This window comes from Triticum aestivum, chromosome 6A (assembly GCF_018294505.1).
Source record: "Triticum aestivum cultivar Chinese Spring chromosome 6A, IWGSC CS RefSeq v2.1, whole genome shotgun sequence".
NCBI lineage: Eukaryota > Viridiplantae > Streptophyta > Magnoliopsida > Poales > Poaceae > Triticum > Triticum aestivum.
This window is the reverse complement of record NC_057809.1, coordinates 193,080,540-193,102,196: the sequence shown is the minus strand read 5'-3', so window position 1 is coordinate 193,102,196 and position 21,657 is coordinate 193,080,540. Positions and strand designations below refer to the sequence as shown.

The 21,657-nt window shown below is 46.8% G+C and overlaps 1 protein-coding gene and 1 long non-coding RNA gene across 2 annotated transcripts; both read left to right on the top strand.

Annotated features, from left to right (window-relative positions):
* Positions 1 to 251: 251 nt before the first annotated feature.
* LOC123127242 (uncharacterized) lies at positions 252 to 5,015 on the top strand. Its single transcript, XM_044546847.1, has 9 exons — positions 252 to 608; positions 1,089 to 1,239; positions 1,339 to 1,467; positions 1,578 to 1,693; positions 3,072 to 3,153; positions 3,334 to 3,393; positions 3,481 to 3,588; positions 3,678 to 3,723; positions 4,075 to 5,015. The coding sequence occupies exons 2-9, from the start codon at positions 1,144 to 1,146 to the stop codon at positions 4,290 to 4,292; spliced, it is 855 nt and encodes a 284-aa protein (XP_044402782.1). The 5' UTR covers positions 252 to 608; positions 1,089 to 1,143; the 3' UTR covers positions 4,293 to 5,015.
* Positions 5,016 to 7,052: 2,037 nt separating this feature from the next.
* LOC123130546 (uncharacterized) lies at positions 7,053 to 8,370 on the top strand. The gene is made up of 2 exons (XR_006463867.1): positions 7,053 to 7,947; positions 8,056 to 8,370. It is a non-coding gene; the product is annotated as an uncharacterized lncRNA (long non-coding RNA).
* Positions 8,371 to 21,657: the final 13,287 nt, after the last annotated feature.

Below are 21,657 nucleotides of genomic sequence, written 5' to 3'. Positions count from 1 at the left end.
ATGAGGTGCCTACGGTGACTTCGTAAATTTCAAGATAATATGCCGGCTTAGTCTTTTGAAGATGCTCATAGAAATAGAGTGTGTACATGTTTATAAGGGTGAGTGTCTGCGCGTGTATATAAGCGCTTGCGTCTGTACTGTGTTAAGAAAAAAAACTCTATGCAGTACAGAATCGAACCCAGGCCCTCATTTTCTCTTACTTTTTCTATTTCTAAACGGTTCAGCGAGCTTCGCTGAATGCGAGAAATAGTCCTCGTGGCCCAGTCCACATCGAGCAGAGCCCTTCCTCCCGACACGGCGACGCCCTCGCACAGCACTGCGCCACTGCCCGACATCGACGCCCAGCCGCCTCGCCGTCGCCGTTCCTCGCGACCTCACCGCCGGTCGCCAGCCGGAGCCCGGATCCCAGCCTCCCGGCGCCCGCGCCTCTCCTTCCCGCCCGGCCGGACGGCCCTCTGGTCCAGCCGCGCCTCCCTGCCCACGCCCCTCCCTGCGCGCGGCCGTGCCCCTGCCGCCGGCCGGAAGCCTGGCGCCCCTGCCCTCGCCCCCCTGCAAGTTTGGCGGCAGCCACTGCCGCTCAGTCACCACACCAGCCTCCGGAATTGAAGGTACCGAAATACCCTAATTTCTGATTTAGGGTTTCATTTTTGCACTATCCATACATAATTTTGCACATAATTTCGGCCTAGTCACATACATTGAGAGGGATGCTTTCTCAGAGGTGAAATGAAGCTGATATAATTGATATCTTCATGGCAATGCAAAAACGTAGGCCAGAAACAGTCTTTTTGAATTTCTTAGGTATGCACTATCTACTACTTCCTCCGTTCCAAATTACTCGTCGCAGAAATGGATGTATGTAGAATTAAAATACATCTAGATACATCCATACCTGCGACAAGTAATTCGGAACGGAGGGGAGTATGTTCCATGTAGTATGTAATATGTAGGCTTCTTTATGCAAAATTAAGATTTAATTGAAAATTTTAGTGTGTTTGTAAGACCATATTGATCTATTTCTTTGTGATATTCGTAATTAGTTAGAATGTTCACATGTCCATATTGCTTATAATTTTTTTGGGGGGCAGACCGCCCTGTCATCCCCTCTGCAGCCGGGCTCACGGAGAAGGGCGTCACCCCGCCATGATCGCCGCATCGGCGCGGCGGGTCGCTGCCGCCGCCGCTTCGTCTTCCCCGTCCGGCCATGTCTCCCAGCTGGCCTCGACGCTGAATCACCAGGTGAGTGTGGCGCGGATGAGACGCGCGCATCTACGTATCTATTTGATTTCATGCTCTAGTATGTTGCCAGGCGGTGAATAAACCTCTTTGTGGTTGCAGAGATGGATTCACGACCGGAACAAGAAGGCAATGGAGTTGGTGGCCAAGGGTTGGAGCGCCCTACAGGAGGTCGATCGCGTCATCGACTTCGCCGACCGCAACGACAAGCGACTAATCCCACTTCTCAGGGTACAGCTCTGGATTCACGTTCCCTCTCTTCCCCCATTTGGAACCATTCTGTTGTGACCTGTTGTTGGGGTTTTAACTTTTTGTTGTGCGATTCTTTCTCGGTGTCGAAGGGCGCAAAGGAGAACTTTGAGCTGGCTCTAGAGATCGACAATATGAATACTCACGCGAGATGTTGGCTGGCCAAGATGCATTTCAAGTACCATGTTCCCGGGGCGTGCAAGGCAATGTGAGTTAATTTTACCTCCCATGATGTTAGTGTTAATTTACTTACTTTGCTGTGTCGTTCAACCTGCTCATATGGCATGTACACTACTTTGTTGTTTCACTGCTATTCCAGGAATCTGTGAACGTGATGCAAACAACTAATTTTATCGTTGCTTATGTAGTTATGTTGTTGTTTTGACTCAATTTGAATCCTTTATAAGTGACCTTTTTTTTGCGAACTATCCTTTTTAAGGACCTGGCTAGTATGTAAGTGCCATGATTCTGAATACTGGATACCATTGCGCCTCAGTTAGATAGTTGCATACCAGAATTATTTCTTAGTATTTGTTTTATCTGACGGACCAGTTGCAGATAATACTGTGCTTGTTTTATCTGACAGAGCTAAAGCTGCAGGATAATTTTGTTGCATTGCATATAATTTGGCTAGCGCTGTAGGTATACCTTGTTAATTAAGTGTTTTAGTAATATTTACATATCAGGCAGTGTGAAGAAATCTTCCATAAAAGTGTGTCTTTGTTGATGTCCAAGTCACCGCTACTTGTATGGGTCTCGTTACTCTTGTAGCTACTATGCTTAGCAGCTCATGAGAAATACTAGTTTCCCCCAACAAAGTTAAGAAGTTCGTGTGAATGTCACACAGCTTTGCTTATGAATCTCGGTTGATGTTTATAAGGTGTATGCAGCATTTGGGCAATGGGGTAATGGCCTGATGGGCATTGGTATCTACTATCTAATACTCCCTCCGTTCCTAAATATAAGACCTTTTAGAGATTTCACTATGGACTACATACAGAGCAAAACGAGTGAATCTACACTCTAAAATACGTCTATATACATCTGTATGTAGTCCGTATTGAAATCTCTACAAAGTCTTATATTAAGAAACAGAGGGAATAGAAAAGAGTAACTTGAAATTTTGTGGGTCAAAACCTCTTCAAAATCCTTTTTTTTTTTGCGGGTGAACCTATTCAAAATCCTAACTGGAACTGAACCTTATTGTCTTGGTCAAAATGTTTAATAAACCACTGGTATGCCTCGAGTTTGGCGCTTTGAGATAATTTGTACTGGCAATATATTTGAATTGCGGTTACTAACAACATTATGTGTCCAATTAGTCAGCAATAATTGCTGCATTAGTACTTACCAGGACAGAAGATTAACGAGATTAGCAGCTCCTTGATTGGAAAAGAAAATTGGGAACGATGTTTACTTTTTTGACCTTCAATTAAATCGTAAAATATTGAGTGAGGCAAACCATCCTTTTCTTTTGCTGCGTTTTAGTAGGAACATTTATTCCGCTACCTCCACATGAAGCAAAACTTGCCTTCAGTACACATTTCATGTGAATTATGCTCATCTCTCACTTTTCATGCGTACAGTGGTGCTGCTTTGCTTGTTGAAGCTGCGAACATGGGTGATCCAGAGGCACAGTATGAACTTGGATGTCAGCTAAGAGTTGAGGTTTTCACTCTTCATCTGCTTTTGGCATCTTTCTGTTCCACCTATTTAATTCTTTTTTTTGTGGGGCACTTTATTAATCGAATATTAGTTGTTTGCTGGGCAAATGATAGTTTCATTCCTTAGACCATTTCCGTGGAATATTTCTTCACCTCAGTTGATGGTTACCTTTGTTGCTTGTAGAATGATCATGTTCAGTCTGATCAACAGGCCTTTCATTATATAGAGAAAGCTGTTGACCAGGTATGCTCGCCACCTGAATGTTGATCATATATTTTCTACTATGCTTCTTGGTAAGCATATTCAGCTTTTACTTATCTTTGAATGCAGTTGCATCCTGGTGCTTTGTATCTTCTTGGTGCTGTATATATAACTGGGGATTGCGTTAAGAGGGACATAGCTTCAGCTATGTGGTGTTTCCATAGACCTTCAGAAAAGGTAGTAAATGAAATAGATCAACTCAAAATTATCTTATTTACTTGCAACCCATGAATCACGTTGTTATTTCTGTTTTTCTGACATCTCAGGGACATGCTGGAGCTGCAATTGCATATGGTTCCCTTCTTCTGAAAGGTTTGTAGACAAGTACTCCCTCTGTAAAGAAATATAAGAGCGTTTAGATCACTAAAGTAGTGATCTAAACGCTCTTATATTTGTTTATGGAGGGAGTAACTCTTAGTGATCTAAACGCTCTTATATTTGTTTACGGAGGGAGTAACTCTTAACGTTTCAAGAGATAATCATGTGTCCTTATATTATCCTTCTTGTAATGGCTATTTTAGAGTAAACAGGTTGTGAAGTTATGGTTTCACCATTAATTTGGACAGCTCTTGGTCAACTGATTTTGTTTAATTTTGGCTGGAATTGTTAGATTACTCCAGACTCCAGGCCTATCTGTTTATGCTTACCGTGTGGTTGTTTCAGGTGCTGAAGTGCCTGAAGTCATTACCAGGTTCAACTCAGGCAAGAGTCCGTCAACTGGGAAGGTGCGAAAAAGGACCATACAGCAGGACCCAGTAAAGCTGGCAAAGGAGCAGTTCCAGATAGCAGCTGAGTCTGGATCTGACCTCGGTTTACGGTGGTTGAAGAGGATTGGAGATTACGAAAAACAGCCCGAAGAGCTAAAGCAAATCCAGCAATGACCTCCAGCGAAAGAATACCGCTGCATTCGGCAATTAGGCCCAGTTCTTTTGAACAGATTGTGAAGAATCTCGTCCTGGAAAATCCTGAGCGAAAAGAACTCGATTTGCCTTCCAAAATCTCGAGCGGATTCTGCAGAATCCTAGTGCAATTCAAAATCCTCGAAAAACATAGATTTTCACAGAATCCCAAGATTCTGGTAAGTCCCACCAAAGAAAACGTTTCGGATATGAGAGTACCCCTATTGGAGGAATAATTTACAGCCAAACTGCCCCTTTTGCACGACTGAACGGCCCAGCAAACGCTCGATCCCCACGAGCGCTAGCGGCGGCGGGAGCTCCACCAGCCCGCCACCGGCCACCCCCTGGCAGCCCAGCCTACACGCCGGTTCTCGCCTTGGGGCGGCCCCTCTCCTCACGACGGCCCGCCTCGCCGCCGCCAGATGGGAACACCGACAGCACCCCTCCTCACGACGCCGCCGGACGGGAGCTCCGTCGCCTCGCTCCTCGCGACCCCGCTGGACGGGCAGCCCGCCGCCTCTGGTCGCCTCTGGCCGCCCTGCCTAGACGCCCGATGGGAACTCTTCTTCTCTGTCTCGTCTCTCTTCTACCTCTGTATTCTTCTCTGTTTCTCTGTTAACATCTAGGTGAATAGATGGATGGATAGATGCATGTATTGATGAATAAATGGTACTGCTAATGCATTGATGTATGTTTAAATTTGTATCTGTCGCTTGACAATTTCAATTTGGTAATTGCCAATTTGGTACTGCTACTTGGTGCTTGGTAATTTTTGTATGTGCTGATGAATAGATGCGCTAATGGCTGTATGTTTTAGATGGAGAAAGTCAGTGCAGCTAAAGCTAAAGTGTTAACAATTCATCAAACATTTTCTGTAAGCTTTTCTTGCTCCTAGGTGATCTTTTGAAAAATTCTTACTCCAGCTATTATTAAGGACAGTAAAACTGAGCCTAAAGCGAGCTCTCTCACGCACTTGCAATTTTGGCCGTCAGATCATGTGTTTGAAATGTTTCTGTTCGTCAGGTCGTTGTTTAGCGCTAACTAGGCCGGCTGTCCTAAGGGCTGCTACTCCAGAAACCGTTTCGGTGGGAGGAAAGTATCGTTTTCCCCCTCAAATCCTGTCTGATGGACCGATTTCACCCCAAAGTCTAAAACCGGATCAATCAGCCCCTAAACTCTCCAAAACTGGATCAATTCTCCCCCATGGTGGTTTTGTACCAGATTTAGGTGGTTTTGACTAGTCTCCTTGCTGACTGGACAGTGCTGACTTGGCGAAAACTGGGGCCGGTCTCAGAGGCCGGGCACGCACGCGGCCTCACAGAGGAGGGCCGGCGGCCACGGCGGGAAGCTCCGGCGGTGGCGCATCCGCCACGGCGAGCAGGGAGCTTGGCGACATCAGGCGTTGAGGGGCCATCAACGGGGCGCGGCTCGCGGGGGCGCAGGCGGGCGGCACCAGGGCACGAGCGAAAATGCGGCGGCCGACAGCGGGGTGAGGGGGCGATAGGGGAGCTCCGGCAGGAGCGGGCGCACGGCGGCAGGCGCGAGTGGCGCCCGGGCGTGGGTGCGTGCGGGAGCTGAGCACCAGGCACGGCGGCAGGGCGGGCGCCGGTGCCGAGCATATAGCGGCGGACGGGCGATGTAGAGTCAGCAGCAGAGGGAAGCAGCAAGCGAAGGCCGCAACAGTCGAGTAGAGACGGCGGCAAGGCAGCATCAGCAAGAAGCAGGGCACGTCCGGAGCCTACGCGCGCGCGGGGAGCTCGATTGGGCGAGGGTGAGGCAGGGCATGGCCGGCGCACGGGCGACCAAAGGAGCGGACATCGCGGGGCAGGGGCACGGCAGCGGGTGAGCGTGGGGCGTGCGCTGCCAAGTCAGCACTGTCCAGTCAGCAAGGAGACTAGTCAAAACCACCTAAATCTGGTGCAAAACCACCATGGGGGAAAATTGATCCGGTTTTAGAGAGTTTAGGGGCTGATTGATCCGGTTTTAGACTTTGGGGGGAAATCGGTCCATCAGACAGGATTTGAGGGGAAAACGATACTTTCCTCTTTCGGTGGCCTCTGGTTAGGTGGCCCAGTTTCACGCACAAATATTCTGTCCCACGAAGCCCATGAGCACACGAGCATCTCCTCTCTCTCGGCCCCGTTCTTTCGTCTCTCTCCCCGACCTCTCCTCTTCTTCGACCTGGCTGTGTTACCCTCACCCTAGTGTGCCGCCGCCCCCAGCCACTACCGGCACGAACATCAAGCCACGACTCAATCTCTCGATCTCGACCCTGAGTGGCGGTCGCCACCGCCAGGCATAGGCATCGAACGGGGTGCGACGAATTTATTTCAAACTTCCTCCATGTCATAGGCATCGCGTTGCCGTTGTGGGCCGCCGGCCGCCGGACGGTCGGAGCATCCCAATCTCGCAAGAAGAGCTTATGGAAGGGATGACCTTAAACGGCCGTCGACACGTTCTACCCCCCGGCCAAGCTGGTTGCGATGAACAAGGGCTGGTCCTCCACCAATTCTGCTGCAAGCAGTTGCTTGCCCCGTTCAGCGTCAAGGTGAGAATCACCCGTATGTACCTTTTTTCTGATTTCAGGTTCTGACAAGGGAAGATTATGCACTTTCTTACTGTTAATTTGATCTGCAAGCAGTGAACAGTACAAGATATACTTACAATGACGCGTACATATTTGCTGATGGTATTTAAGGTGCTCTTCACAGTGCGGCCATCACTTCTGTTTGCCTGGTAATATTTGACATTTGGCATAATAAGATTAGTAATACCCATAAGTGATCTTTATTGCCCAAACAGTGAGTCTACAATGAGAGTTTCCCATTCCTGCAAGAACTTAGAAGTGTTCTGACATAGATAGATAGTACATACTGTATAGTAAGCACTGAACTTAAGTAACTCCAATTGCAGTTGGTTAATCATTCTCTTCCAAAATTAAGATGTTACAAGTTATATCAACAACTTTTCCCATTTGCCATTAGTATTTAATACTATTGCATTCATAAATTGATATAGGATAAGTTCAGATTTACTTGACAGAGTGAAAGATGAAGGGAAGGCCAAAATTCACCTGCAACAATTTTAGCAGAAAAGTTATCGTGTGGCCGGTTAGAGATATAATAAGGGTGAGAGCTAGGAACACATTAAAAGCTAAGTCAGGCTAAATGAATGGCAAATCGACAAATTTGTTACTGGAGCAGCGGCCCACCCCGTGTAACGCTTACTTATATGCAATCGAAGCCTAGACGAGACTGATGAGAAACCAAAGGCATCGTTGTCTGCCGCCAACACACTCCCTTTTGCCTACGATGTCCTCCTCCTCTATGTGCAACGGATGATGGTTCTGGTTGTGTACTCAATAAGGTGAGTTCGCTGTTGCTTGATTTAAAACTGGGACAATAGGTTTCTTGATTTGTCCCGTGGCAACCTTTTTTCTGGTAGGTTTTTTCAAACAATTCTTCTTCTATGATAAGTTGATAACACTGAGATTATCAGGAAAGGATTCAGAGTTTGCTGAATCCAGATTACCACACACATGATGCAGAATTAACAACCAGGACTTTGAAGGATGGATGACAGTGCTTATTATGTGGTAGAAATCAAATATCGAAAGGAGAATATAATGTTATCGAAGGTGTGTGTACTGTACAAGCATACTGATTGATGTGTTTTTTCTGTTGTTCCCTCATGCAGCTGTGTCCATAGATATTGATTGATATACTTATTGTTGTGACAATTGCAGTCGAGGGGAGAGACATATGGGCTGGGAGTTCTGGATTTGATGTCGTCACACTGATCAATTCCACCGTGCTAGATGAAAATGCCGTCGCCATCGATGCCTCGTTCGCCGTGTGTGCTGGCCCTTACCTCCGCACTGGCATATGGTAGTTTCTTCCTTCCTGATGTTCAATTGATAAGCATGATCATGTTGTGTCATAGCGTGTACATTTGCTCGGAAGAAATAGGTGTCTGCTTATTTCCTTTCTTTAGATGTTCTTCTTTGTTTTGTTACTCCTACATGATGGAGAACGTAGTAATTTCAAAAATTTGCTACGCACATGCAAGATCATGGTGATGCATAGCAACAAGAGGGGAGAGTGTTGTTCACGTACCCTCGTAGACCGAAAACAAAAGCGTTAGCACAACGCGGTTGATATAGTCGTACGTCTTCACGATCCGACCGATCAAATACCGAACGCACGACATCTCCGAGTTCTGCACACGTTCAACTCGATGACGTCCTCGAACTTCGATCCAGCCGAGTGTTGAGGGAGAGTTTCGTCAGCACGACGGCGTGGTGACGATGATAATGTTCTACCGACGCAGGGCTTCGCCTAAGCACCGCTACGATATGATCGAGGTGGATTATGGTGGAGGGGGGCACCGCACACGGCTAAGAGATCAAGAGATCAATTGTTGTGTCTTTGGGGTGCCCCCTGCCCCCGTATATAAAGGAGTGGAGGAGGGGGAGGGCGCGCCATGCGCCCTAGGGGAGTCCTACTCCCACCGGGAGTAGGATTCCCCCTTTCCTAGGGGGAGGGCGCGCCATGCGCCCTAGGGGAGTCCTACTCCCACCGGGAGTAGGATTCCCCCTTTCCTAGTAGAACTAGAGCCCTTCCAAGTAGTAGGAGTAGGAGGGAAGGAAAGGGAAGGGAAAAGGAGAAGGAAGGAAGGGGGCGCCCTCCTCCCTAGTCCAATTCGGACCAGCCCATGGGGAGGGGTGCGGCCACCCTTTGAGGCCTTTCTCTCCTTTCCCTTATGGCCCATTAAGGCCCAATACAAATTCCCGTAACTCCCCGGTACTCCTGAAAATACCCGAATCACTCGGAACCTTTCCGATGTCCGAATATAGTCGTCCAATATATCGATCTTTACGTCTCGACCATTTCGAGACTCCTCGTCATGTCCCTGATCTCATTCGGGACTCCGAATTCCTTCGGTACATCAAAACACATAAACTCATAATATAACCGTCATCGAACTTTAAGCGTGCGGACCCTACGGGTTCGAGAACTATGTAGACATGATCGAGACACGTCTCCGGTCAATAACCAATAACGGAACCTGGATGCTCATATTGGCTCCTACATATTTTCTACGAAGATCTTTATCGGTTAAACTGCATAACAACATACGTTGTTCCTTTTGTCATCGGTATGTTACTTGCCCGAGATTCGATCGTCGGCATCTCAGTACCTAGTTCAATCTCGTTATCGGCAAGTCTCTTTACTCGTTACGTAACACATCACCCCGCAACTAACTCATTAGTTGCAATGCTTGCAAGGCTTATAGTGATGTGCATTACCGAGTGGGCCCAGAGATACCTCTCCGACAATCGGAGTGACGAATCCTAATCTCGAAATACGCCAACCCAACAAGTACCTTCGGAGACACCTGTAGAGCACCTTTATAATCACCCAGTTACGTTGTGACGTTTGGTAGCACGCAAAGTGTTCCTCCGGTAAACGGGGGTTGCATAATCTCATAGTCATAGGAACATGTATAAGTCATGAAGAAAGCAATAACAACAAACTAAAAGATCAAGTGCTATGCTAACGGAATGGGTCAAGTCAATCATATCATTCTCTAATGATGTGATCCCGTTAATCAAATGACAACTCATGTCTATGGCTAGGAAACTTAACCATATTTAATTCAACGAGCTAGTCAAGTAGAGGCATACCAGTGACATACTGTTTGTCTATGTATTCACACATGTATTATGTTTCCGGTTAATACAATTCTAGCATGAATAATAAACATTTATCATGATATAAGGAAATAAATAATAACTTTATTATTGCCTCTAGGGCATATTTCCTTCAGTCTCCCACTTGCACTAGAGTTAATAATCTAGTTCACACCGCCATGTGATTTAACATCAATAGTTCACATCACCATGGGATTAACACCCATAGTTCACATCGTCATGTGACCAACACTCAAAGGGTTTACTAGAGTCAATAATCTAGTTCACATGCTATGTGATTAATACCCAAAGAGTACTAAGGTGTGATCATGTTTTGCTTGTGATGGAGGTTTAGTCAATGGGTCTGCTACATTCAGATCCATATGTATTTTGCAATTTTCTATGACAACAATGCTCTGCATGGATGTGACGTCCGGATATTTAAGCTACAATGAACCTCTGCTAATGATGTCACGTCACCTCGTTTACTGTTGCTAATTTCGCGTCGGTTCGAAACTTTCAAATTCAAAATTTAAATATTGTCAAACATCAAAATAAAAATGTTCGGTTAGTGCTAAATATTACATAGATAATTATAGTAAAGAAAACACAAATTTATAAAATACTTATATGCCCTAAGTTGAATTAAAACAGTAAAAGAAAATAAATAAAAGGAAAAGAAACAAAACAGAAAGCAAAAATAAAAGAAAAGAACCCCCGGCCCCTTGGGATTCGGCCCACCAGGCCACAGCCGGCCAGGCCATCGGCCCAACTGGGCAAAGGCCCAGCCGACCCACTCCCTTTCCTTAACCCCTCCCGAAACCCTAGCCGTCCACCCCGTCGCTCCATTCGCCCCGCTCGCCCCCCACTCGCTCCCCCATCGCTCCCTCGATCCGGATCGGGATCGGGGTGACCGCGCCCTCGACGCCCGACGTCGCCGCCGAACGCCATCGCCCCCTCCTTGCCTGGACCTCGCCGGCGCTCCCCCCCACCGGCCTGCCTCCTCGACGCTGACAACGTCCCCGTCCTCCCCCACGACACCCGCTGCCCCATGCCCTACCCCCCACCGTGAGCCCGCACCCCCTTCTCTCTCTCTTTCGCTTGCGCGCTCGCGCTGCCTGTCGCCGCGCGCCGACCACGTCGTCGTGCCGCGCTGCCTTACCGCAGCTCCGCCGCGGCCTCCGCTGCCCCTCCCTCCTGCACGAACGCTCGCCACCCCCCATCGCGCCTGTGCTCGTGCTCACGCATGTGCGCGCTCGCGCTCGCTGCACCGCAGCCACGCCCGCAGTCGCACGGCCCCGCCGACCCGCGTTGCTCTCCATCGTTGCCCCGGCGCGCCTGCCCCGCGCTGCTCCCCCTCACTGGCCGCCGCCCAGCCCGCCTGCAGGCGCGCCCCACTGCTCCCGCCGCCGACCATCGCCTCGCGCCGCAGCTGCTGCTTCCTGCGCGTGCTCGCTGCGCACGCATGCGCCGTCCTCATCCCTGCCACCGCAGCCGTCGTTAATGGGCACCCGCCCGTTGCCCGTATCCCCCTCGCCCGTTCGTGTTGTGCCCGTAGCCCACACCTTCTATGGCCCCTTGCCTATGTCATGTGGGGCCCAACCCCCACAGAACGTTTAAAAAAATAAAATAAAAATAAAAATAATTAATTAATTAAAGGAAATAATAATTAACTTAATTAATTTTGATTAATTAAACTAATCAAATAATTAAACTAATTAAACATTAGTTATCTAATTAACCTGGTTAGTTAATTAGCTAATTAATTAGTATGGCAGTGGGGCCCACCCCCTAATTAATACTCCCTCCATTCCACAATGTAGTGCTTCCTCTATCCTCGTGTTTCAACTTTGACCATAAATTTAACTATCAAGACCGATTGCGGCGGGAGCAAAAATTATATCAATAAATTCGTATTCGAAAGAAGTTTCTAATTATGTAACTTTTCTCCCGCCGCAGTCGATCTCGTTCATTAAATTTATGGTCAAAGTTCGACCTCGGGAAGCGCGGGCGCACTATATTTTGGAATGGAGGGAGTACTAATTAGGGTAATTAAATTGTTTAATTAAAATGTGTCTCTGACAAGTGGGACCCACTGGTCAGGTTGACCAGTTAACCCTGTTGACTGCTGACGCCAGCATGACCTCATGCTGATGTCATAAATCCATTTTCGAATTAAATTAAATAATTAATTAAATTCTAGAAATTAATAAAATCTTTAGAAAATCATATCTTTTAAACCGTACTACCCAGCATGACCTCATGCTGACGTTTGCATTATATTTATTGTTTCTTCCCCCTCTTCTCTCGCTAGACACCGAGACCGACGCCGCTGCTACCCAGTACTACTACGGTGTTGACGACCCCTCTCTCTTGCCAGAGCAACCAGGCAAGCCCCCCCTCCCCCTTGATCACCAGATATCACTTACTCTCCTCTATACTGCTTGCATTAGTGTAGTGTAGCATGTTACTGCTTTCCGTTAATCCTATTCTGATGCATAGCCTATCATTGTTGCTCCAGCTGTTGATACCTTACCTGCCATCCTGAATGCTTAGTATAGGATGCTAGTTTACCATTAGTGGCCCTACATTCTTGTCTGTCTGCCATGCTATACTATCGGGCCGTGATCACTTGGGAGGTGGTCACGGGTATTTACTTATACATAATATATGATACTTGTGGTGATTAAAGTCGGGTCGGCTCGTAGGAGTACCCGCGAGTGATTCCGATGTTGGGGGCTGAAAGGGCAGGTGGCTCCATCCCGGTAGAGGTGGGCCTGAGTTCCCGAAGGCCCCCGACAGTTACTTTGTGGCGGAGCGACAGGGCAGGTTGATACCATCTAGGAGAGAGGTGAGCCTGGCCCTGGTTGGTGCCCGTGGTTATTTCATAATAACACGCTTAACGAGATCTTGGTATTTGATCTGAGTCTGGCTACTGGCCTATACGCACTAACCATCTACGCAGGACAGTTATGGGCACTCGACGTCGTGGTATCAGCCGAAGCCTTCATGACGTCAGCGACTGAGCGGCGCGCGTCGGGTTGGACCGCGTAATGCAACTTGCAGGTGTCGTTGAACAGAGCAGGTGACGCAACCAAGCTCAAGGAGGAGCTCGTTGAAGATCTTGTCCTTTGTGTTGCTTCGTTCTAGTTGATCAGTAGTGGAGCCCAGTTGGGGTCGATCGGGGACCTTTGTCGCATTTGGGGTTCTTCTTTTATTTTGGTTCCGTAGTCGGACCTTGAGTGTATTTGGATGATGTAATGCTTTATTCATGTAATTGTGTGAAGTGGTGATTGTAAGCCAACTATGTTTCTTTTCCCCTATTGTATTACATGGGTTGTTTGCGAAGATTACCTCACTTGCGACATTGCTTTCAATGCGGTTATGCCTCTAAGTCGTGCTTCGACACGTGGGAGATATAGCCACATCGAGGGCGTTACAAGTTGGTAATCAGAGCCTTCCCCGACCTTAGGAGCCCCCACTGTTTGATCGTTTTTAGCAGCCGTTGTTGAGTCTAGAAAAATGTTTTGAGTCATTTAGGAATTATATATTGGAGAGTTTAGGAATTCTTTTTACTTCCCAGTCTCTTCATCGCCCTGGTGAGGCATCCTGACGTAGAGTTTTGACTCTTCTCTTCTCAAATTTCACTAAATTTTTTTTAGGATCACGCGGGTATCTTGGAATCGTTCCGATGGTTTTGTGACGAGAACATTGTCTTGGTGCCTCCTGTCAGGGGTTTTGTGGAAGTGTCCCGGGGAGTTGAGCTCCGAGGTGTTGTCGTCATAATCTTATCGTTGCAGTTCTGGAATACCTGAGTTTAGTAAGCCGACATCGAAAATCTCTTTTATGCAGTTCGTTGGTGAGATAACCTCGATGCCACCCAGTACTAGGGCGGGAGTTCGGGAGTATTGCCATAACTCGTATAACGGATGCTTTTCGAAGGTTGGGGTAGATGATTTCCGAAGGTTTCTTGGTTATGTGTTGAAGGATGGATACAACTGGATGTAGGATTTGCTAGTTTGGGTGAGATATTATGCTTCACCTGTATCCCCAACACCTGATTGCATAACCAGAAAGTTTCGGGAGTTTATAAGTGGGAATTCAAGTAGCTCTTAGGATATCTTTCCGACAGATGTATGATATGAAATTGGGGTTCGACGTCTAGTGGTCTGCCTATTCACGGTCGATTTTACAGTGGTCTCGTTGTGTCTTAAAGAGTCCTTGGCTATGCCGACTCGGGGACGCTTCGTATGTCATGTGCACTGCCTTGTACATGATGATGCTGTACGATCGAGCCCGTGTAGGCCCCACCACGAAAACTTCGGACGAAAACTCCATCATATGTTTGTTCCGGCTTATTTTGCAAGCCAATCCCTTGTTTTTGTTTTGAGTCGTGGTATTCGAGTTGCTTCGAAGTCAAATGTTGATTCCATACCTTTCCTAAACGGTGTTCTCATATTTATATGTGGATACCAATCCTTCTTGATCATCGAGTTTCTCATGTCAATCCTTTTCACCGGCTTGTTTCTCTTCAAGTGGATCCGATCCTTTCAACATCAGCAAGATCAAGTATCAGTTCTTCTCAACGGTGTTCGTTTCACCCATTCCAAATTGTCTTTGTTTTTCCCACCCTCCCTCCCTTTGTTTTTTCTCCTAGGATTCGGATTTCTTTATCAAGTATCCATTTTATTATGGAAGTCTCTCCATTCTTCTTCCTTCATGTTCGTACCCGGTGATGCTCATGAAGATTTTAACGCAGTTTCTAGTTCACCATTATCCATTCTTTTTCTTCTCCGGTGGAACCAATTCAAGCTTTTGGTGTTGATCATATCCTTTTTCCTTGTTTCAAATGTCTTTTCATGCCGGTGCACCTCTTAAACTTCCCCGCTTGCTATTCTATTGTTTCGGAGTGCTCAAGATATCTCGATGATTTGTGTTTTCCACTCTACATTCATTCAAGCTCTTTTGAGGATGTTATCTCATTCAAGCCATTTAATTCAACCGGTGCAATCTCCCTTCCAAATGATTCTACGGTGTTTCTTTTGAGTGGGCCCTAAACCACAGGTCTTTTCCAGGATCTTACCTGACTCTTCTTATTTTCCCGGAGCTATACTAAATTCTTTTCGAAGTTTGACGTAAGAATGAATTATCGTCAGTCAAATGACTTCTCCAAGATCTTCCAAATTCTTTTCATAGTTGGCTCAACCTCTTCGCTTTTGTTTCTTCCGGAGTGCCTCAATAATTTATGGTGGTGTCTGTCATCATCTTTCATAACACTTGAAGACCGAAGAAGAATTTTCCTCCATATCTTGCTCCATTCTCTTCAAGATTCGTGATTCTAGCTTGTTGCCATCCTCTCATAGTTGTTTTTGGATTGCGAGAATTCTTTTCAACTATCCGGAGCTAATTCAAGAGTCTTCTCAATTTGTTATCCGGAGTCCATCAATTCAGGGGTATTCTTTCTCAGCTTTCAGTTATCATTCTCCAATCTTACCGGTGCTTCGTTTAAGTGATCTTTAATCAGCTCGTGATCTCTTTGTTCTCTTGTATCTAAATTCTCTCAAGCTTCTTCATTCATTTGCTAATTCTTACCTGGTGTTTCTTTTTCTTCTCATCGTTCTTTTCAACTTTTACGGTGGTTCGCTCAAGATCTCTTCCTTGGTTATCATACTAATTCTTTCGTTGTTTTTCTATCCTACCGGTGACTTGCTGAAGACTTTCTCAAGTTGGCGCTATATCTATCATAATCCTTTCTACGAGAATAAGTAGTATGCCAATTCCATTGCTTGTCATCAATTTTAATTGATGAAGGATACGCATAATGTAATTCTTATTCTTGTTTCATCGAGTTTATTCAATTCCTTATTCTGGAGGTTCATCAAAATTCTTGTTTCCAATTGTTCATCTTCTCTTTTTCCTGGAGTTCCAACCTTTTTCAACTATTTCATCACGGAGATCCATCTAAGTCATTAGCAGGATTCACCTTGTGCCTTCAACTTCTCTTTCTTTTGTTTGATCATTCTTTCATTACCGGAGTTCTTCATGAAGGCCCTACATGATGGTTCATCAAGGATTTATTTCCTTCTCGAAGTGTTCATTGAGATTCTTTTCAAAGGAGTTCAAGCATTCTCCATCTTGCTATCGGGAGTGCAATTCTTTCTTCCATATTATTGGAGGTGGTTTTATGTCATTCTTGATAATTGAGTTCATGTTTTCATGATTCACATGTGGTCAAGAATGAGATATTTTAAATCCATCAATCTCGTCATTGGAGTTATATTGGGTTATATTTCACCTAAAGCTTTCCCTAAGGATTGTTGCTATTATGGTGCTTATAATTGACCCAAGTTCTTCATTTATCCTCCCGGTGAAATAAGTTTCTCGTCTCCTCGTTGTTATCAACCCAATCAATTTTTTTCTGTGAGTGGCAAGTTGTCACCTCATAATATTGAGATGCCTTCTATAAGTCCACTTCAAGTTTGTCCTCCCGTTGTTGGTGTTCCAACAACTCCGTTCGACCCTTCTCCTAAAGATGCCTTTTCAAGCTCTTTGTGGCAGAAGTTGGCTTTTCTTCTCCATTCTTTTATTTCAATGATCTATATTCTATTTCTCTCTTCCGGAGGCATTGCGACGTTGTTCTTTTCACCCATCATCTCGTTTTTTCAAAGATCATGTTCTTTTCATGCCTATCCATTTAACAGGAGTGTTGTGCCCTTTTGCTCAAGTTCTTTTCGCCTTATCAAGCCTTGCATCTCTTTTCTACCGGAGTGTTGTCCGAATTTGTTCTTCCCTGTTTCTCTTTTCTAACGGAGTGTTTTCAACTTCGTCCATCTTCGTTGTTTTCTTCTTTAAATTTGTTCAACCTCGCAAGGTTCTTTGGTTTCACTCATTTGTCAAAGAAGCAATTAGTTTTACCTCTTCTCTTCCTTTTCCGTTTCCCTCCGGTGCCATCCTAGATCTCGGGACGAGATCCTCTCATAGTGGTGAAGTGTTGTGACGCCCCAAGACCGGAGCTTCAGATGCCTTCCATGTGTTCTGGGTTTCGCCGTGTGTTTCATTTGTGCCGCCCTTTTATTCGTGCATTGCATCATGTCATCATGTCATCATGTCATAAGTCTTTTGCATCTCACTAAATAAATTGCATGGATTTTCGGTCCATTTAAATCGAGGGAATTCACATGGTGATTCTCTTTATAACATATCCTCCCGATATTAGGGAGCTATTATAAATATTTCTATTCTTGTGGAGTTACCGTGACGCACTTGCAATGTAACTCTCAAGTCTTTTCTGCTTCGAGTTGCTCCTCAAACATTGCCATATATCCTTTCGTCATTTTCCGGAGCTCCACCTAAATTCTCAACATTTTTGGACACTTCCAAAACCTAGTCCTAGTTCAAACCCATTTGAATTAAATTCAAATGAGTTTGAATTTACATCTTCCAATCTTGGCCTTTTATATTTTCTCGAAACAAGCGTATTTTTGTGAGTCCGGGAAAATAATCCCTTTGCCCAAATTCTTGTCCACTCATTTCTTTTCTCTCCTTTTATTTCTTTGCTTTCCTGTTTTTGTGAGAGATTTGAAGAAGAGAGAGGTAGATGCCAGCAACAACAGCCGACCAGGCCTCTGGCCTTTCCCTCTCCATGGTCTGGCTCAGCAGATCGAGGTCCAACCAGCAGCCCCGCCGGCCTCTAAGGCCCATTTGGCCCAAGGCCATCTCGCAGCCCAGCCGCACTAACCCTAGCGCATCCCTCCTCTCTCCCTCGACTCATCCTCACGCCGCCAGCCTCTTTCTCCCTCGATCCCATCCCCGTGCGCTCGACCTCCTTCTCCCTCTCGATCATCCAGTGCCTCCTCACCCTCTCCCTCGATCCCATCCTCGCCGACGCCCTCTCCTGGCCTCGTGCCGCCTCTCTTCCCTTTCCTCCTGGCATCGCTGCACAGAGAAGGGGCCGCTATCGCGACCATGGGAGAACACCGGATCCCGAGCGCCGTGCCCTCAAGGGCCCCGCCTTCGCGCCGCCATCCTCCATGGCCGTAGCCGACCGAGCTCGAAGCTCCCACCGATGCACCTCGTCGCGTCTCTGCTGCCTCCTCGCAGCCGGCCATCCTCGCCGCCGCCCGGGGTTCCCCTGCACCTCAAGCCTGACACCCGACCTGCGACCTCCGCCACCTCGATGTCCCTTGGCGCCCTGCCGGCCAATCTGGCCCCGTCGTCCAGGAACTCCATGGTGCTACCTTGCTGCTTCCTCCAGCGCCCAAGTCCACCTTGCCGCTTCCGCCGTTCTCACGCCCCTGCTTCTTCCATGGTGCTGTTGCCATCCATGGCAGCTCTACTGCTGTCGCCTTACCGCCACCGTCCAGTGCAACACCTCAGGAGATGGCCAGAGCCTCGATCCCCTGCTCCTCCGCTTCGGGTCCTAGTGTCCTGCGGCCATCGCCCCTGCATCATGCCAAGTACATGCACCGTGCCCTGAACCGCCAAGGAAGACCACCGAACAGGGATTCGCCAAGTACCAGGTCAACGGAGACCGCCAAGTTTGTTTCCGCCGCCTTCGAAATCGCCAAGTACCACAACAACCTCGAAGGGATTCAACTCTGTCAAGTTCCTCTAACGATGACCTGAACGGCTACGAAACGCGTACCACTACTGTCGCCGAAGAACTGTGCAACGGAATCGTCAAGTTCGACTACCTTCGTGTGTACCTTTACTTCCCACGATGACCGTGTACAACTACCATCCCGTGCATGTCGCGAAGTACCTCTTCAAAACGACCGAGTACCACTACCGTCGACCCTCGAAGAACCCGCGGACGACAAGTTCCTTGGTGTGACCCCTAACACCTACGGAGTGTGTACAACTACGAAACGAGAACAACTACTTCCTCTACTTTGCACCGAACGGGAATCGTCCCGTTTGCACGCTTCGAAGGTATAACCCCGAGACGACGCTCGTGAACGAACGCATGCATGTTGTATGAGATGCACCCTTGTTTTGCCTCGAGTCTTAACTATCGGTGCACGTTGCCCCTCTTTTGCCTTGCCACCGACATGTGGGAACCCGGTTACCGGGATCAGCCCACCATATTTTGCACGCTCCCGTCACTTCCTTTTGCACTGGTATCCCCGCGGGCTACCGGATAACCGATATGTTGCCATGGCATCATTTTCGTATTCGTTGTCGTGGCACCCCTTTCATTTCCGCCACGATGACAAATGCTTCATAATATGCTCTTCTTAACATTTTCTTAAAATTGCATAAACTTGAACATGACATCCGCATCATGATAACAACATTTAATATGTTTAAAAATTGTTGTTGCATTAAATTGCTAATGCACATGAGGATTTATCGGAATTGTAGTTTGTTGTTCCGACCTCATTTAAACTTGCCTAGATAGGTAGTTTTTTTTTCATATGCTTCACCTCTTGCCATGTTAACAAACATTTAATTTTGTTGAGTACCTAACCGAGATCGAACTAAATAACTTGAATGTGGTGTTTCGTCAATATGCAACGGAGTTGCATATTGAGCTCCACTTAATTTGTAGGGCTGTTTGTGCACTTTGCCATGCCATGCCTCATTAAACTTGACATGCATCATACTTGTTTGCGCATCATGTCATGCTTATGTGGTGGTTGTTTACCATGATTGTTTGCTTCTTTCCAGTGTTTGCTTCTTCGGGTTGGTTCCGATAATGTCGTGTGTGTGAGGATCCGTTCGACTACGTCTGTTTGTCTTCTTCATGGACTCGTTCTTATTCCTTGCGGGATTTCAGGCAAGATGACCATACCCTCGAAATCACTTCTATCTTTGCTTGCTAGATGCTCGCTCTTTTGCTATGCCTATGCTGCGATACCTACCACTTGCTTATCATGCCTCCCATATTGTTGAACCAAGCCTCTAACCCACCTTATCCTAGCAAACCGTTGATTGGCTATGTTACCACTTTGCTCAGCCCCTCTTATAGCGTTGTTAGTTGCAGGTGAAGATTGAAGTTTGTTCCTTGTTGGAACATGGAGATGTTGTTCCTTGTTGGAACATTTTACTTGTTGGGATATCATAATATCTCTTATTTAATTAATGCATCTATATACTTGGTAAAGGGTGGAAGGCTCGGCCTTATGCCTGGTGTTTTGTTCCACTCTTGCCGCCCTAGTTTCCGTCATATCGGTGTTATGTTCCCGGATTTTGCGTTCCTTACGCGGTTGGGTTATAATGGGAACCCCTTGACAGTTCGCTTTGAATAAAACTCCTCCAGCAAGGCCCAACCTTGGTTTTACCATTCGCCACCTAGCCTTTTTTCCCTTGGGAGTCGCGCATCCCGAGGGTCATCTTATTTTAACCCCCCGGGCCAGTGCTTGTCTAAGTGTTGGTCCGAAATGGGCAGCCTGCGGGGCCACCTCAGGGAAACTTGAGGGCTGGTTTTACTCGTAACTTGACCTATCCGGTGTTGCCCTGAGAATGAGATATGTGCAGCTCCCATCAGGATGTCGGCACATCGGGCGGCTTTGCTGGACTTGTTTTACCATTGTCGAGGATGTCTTGAAGAACCGGGATACCGAGTCTGATCGGAATGTCTCGGGAGGAGGTCTATTCCTTCGTTAACCGTGAGAGCTTGTCATGGGCTAAGTTGGGACACCCTTGCAGGGATTTGAACTTCCGAAAGCCGTGCCAGCGGTTATGGGCAGATGGGAATTTATTAACGTCCTGTTGTAGAAAACCTGAAGTTAACCTTAATTTAAAATATATCAACAGCGTGTGTAACCGTGATGGTCTCTTTCCGGCGGAGTCCGAGAAGTGAACACGGTGTTGGAGTTATGCTCGACGTAGGTTGTTCTAGGATCACTTCTTGATCATACTTTTATCGATCGTGCTTTGCCTTCTCTTCTCTCTCCCTTTTGCGTATGTTAGCCACCATATATGCTAGTCGCTTGCTGCAGCTCCACCTCATACCTTTACCTTACCCATAAGCTTAAATAGTCTTGATCGCGAGGGTGCGAGATTGCTGAGTCCCTGTGGCTCACAGATACTTCCAAAACCAACTTGCAGGTGCCGTTGAACAGAGCAGGTGACGCAACCAAGCTCAAGGAGGAGCTCGTTGAAGATCTTGTCCTTTGTGTTACTTCGTTCTAGTTGATCAGTAGTGGAGCCCAGTTGGGGTCGACCGGGGACCTTTGTCGCATTTGGGGTTCTTCTTTTATTTTGGTTCCGTAGTCGGACCTTGAGTGTATTTGGATGATGTAATGCTTTATTCATGTAATTGTGTGAAGTGGTGATTGTAAGCCAACTATGTATCTTTCCCCCTATTGTATTACATGGGTTGTTTGCGAAGATTACCTCACTTGCGACATTGCTTTCAATGCGGTTATGCCTCTAAGTCGTGCTTCGACACGTGGGAGATATAGCCGCATCGAGGGCGTGACACTATCCCCCTCTTATTCCAGCATTCTGCAGTTCAGTCCACATATGATAGCCTTTTCCATTTGATACCAATGCATACATATGTAGTGTAGCTCCTTACTTGCGAGTACTTTGGATGAGTACTCATGGTTGCTTTGCTCCCCCTTTTCCCCCTTTCTATACTCGATTGTTGCGACCAAACGTTGGAGCCCAGGAGCCAGACGCCACCGTCGATGACGACTACTACTACTC

Excerpts from the sequence above, each read along its gene's own strand:
- LOC123127242 (XM_044546847.1), top strand. The coding sequence starts at position 1,144 with ATGATCGCCGCATCGGCGCGGCGGGTCGCTGCCGCCGCCGCTTCGTCT. Across the intron at positions 3,394-3,480 it reads TAGAGAAAGCTGTTGACCAG|TTGCATCCTGGTGCTTTGTA; the intron begins GTATGCTCGCCA and ends CTTTGAATGCAG. Across the intron at positions 3,589-3,677 it reads TCCATAGACCTTCAGAAAAG|GGACATGCTGGAGCTGCAAT; the intron begins GTAGTAAATGAA and ends CTGACATCTCAG.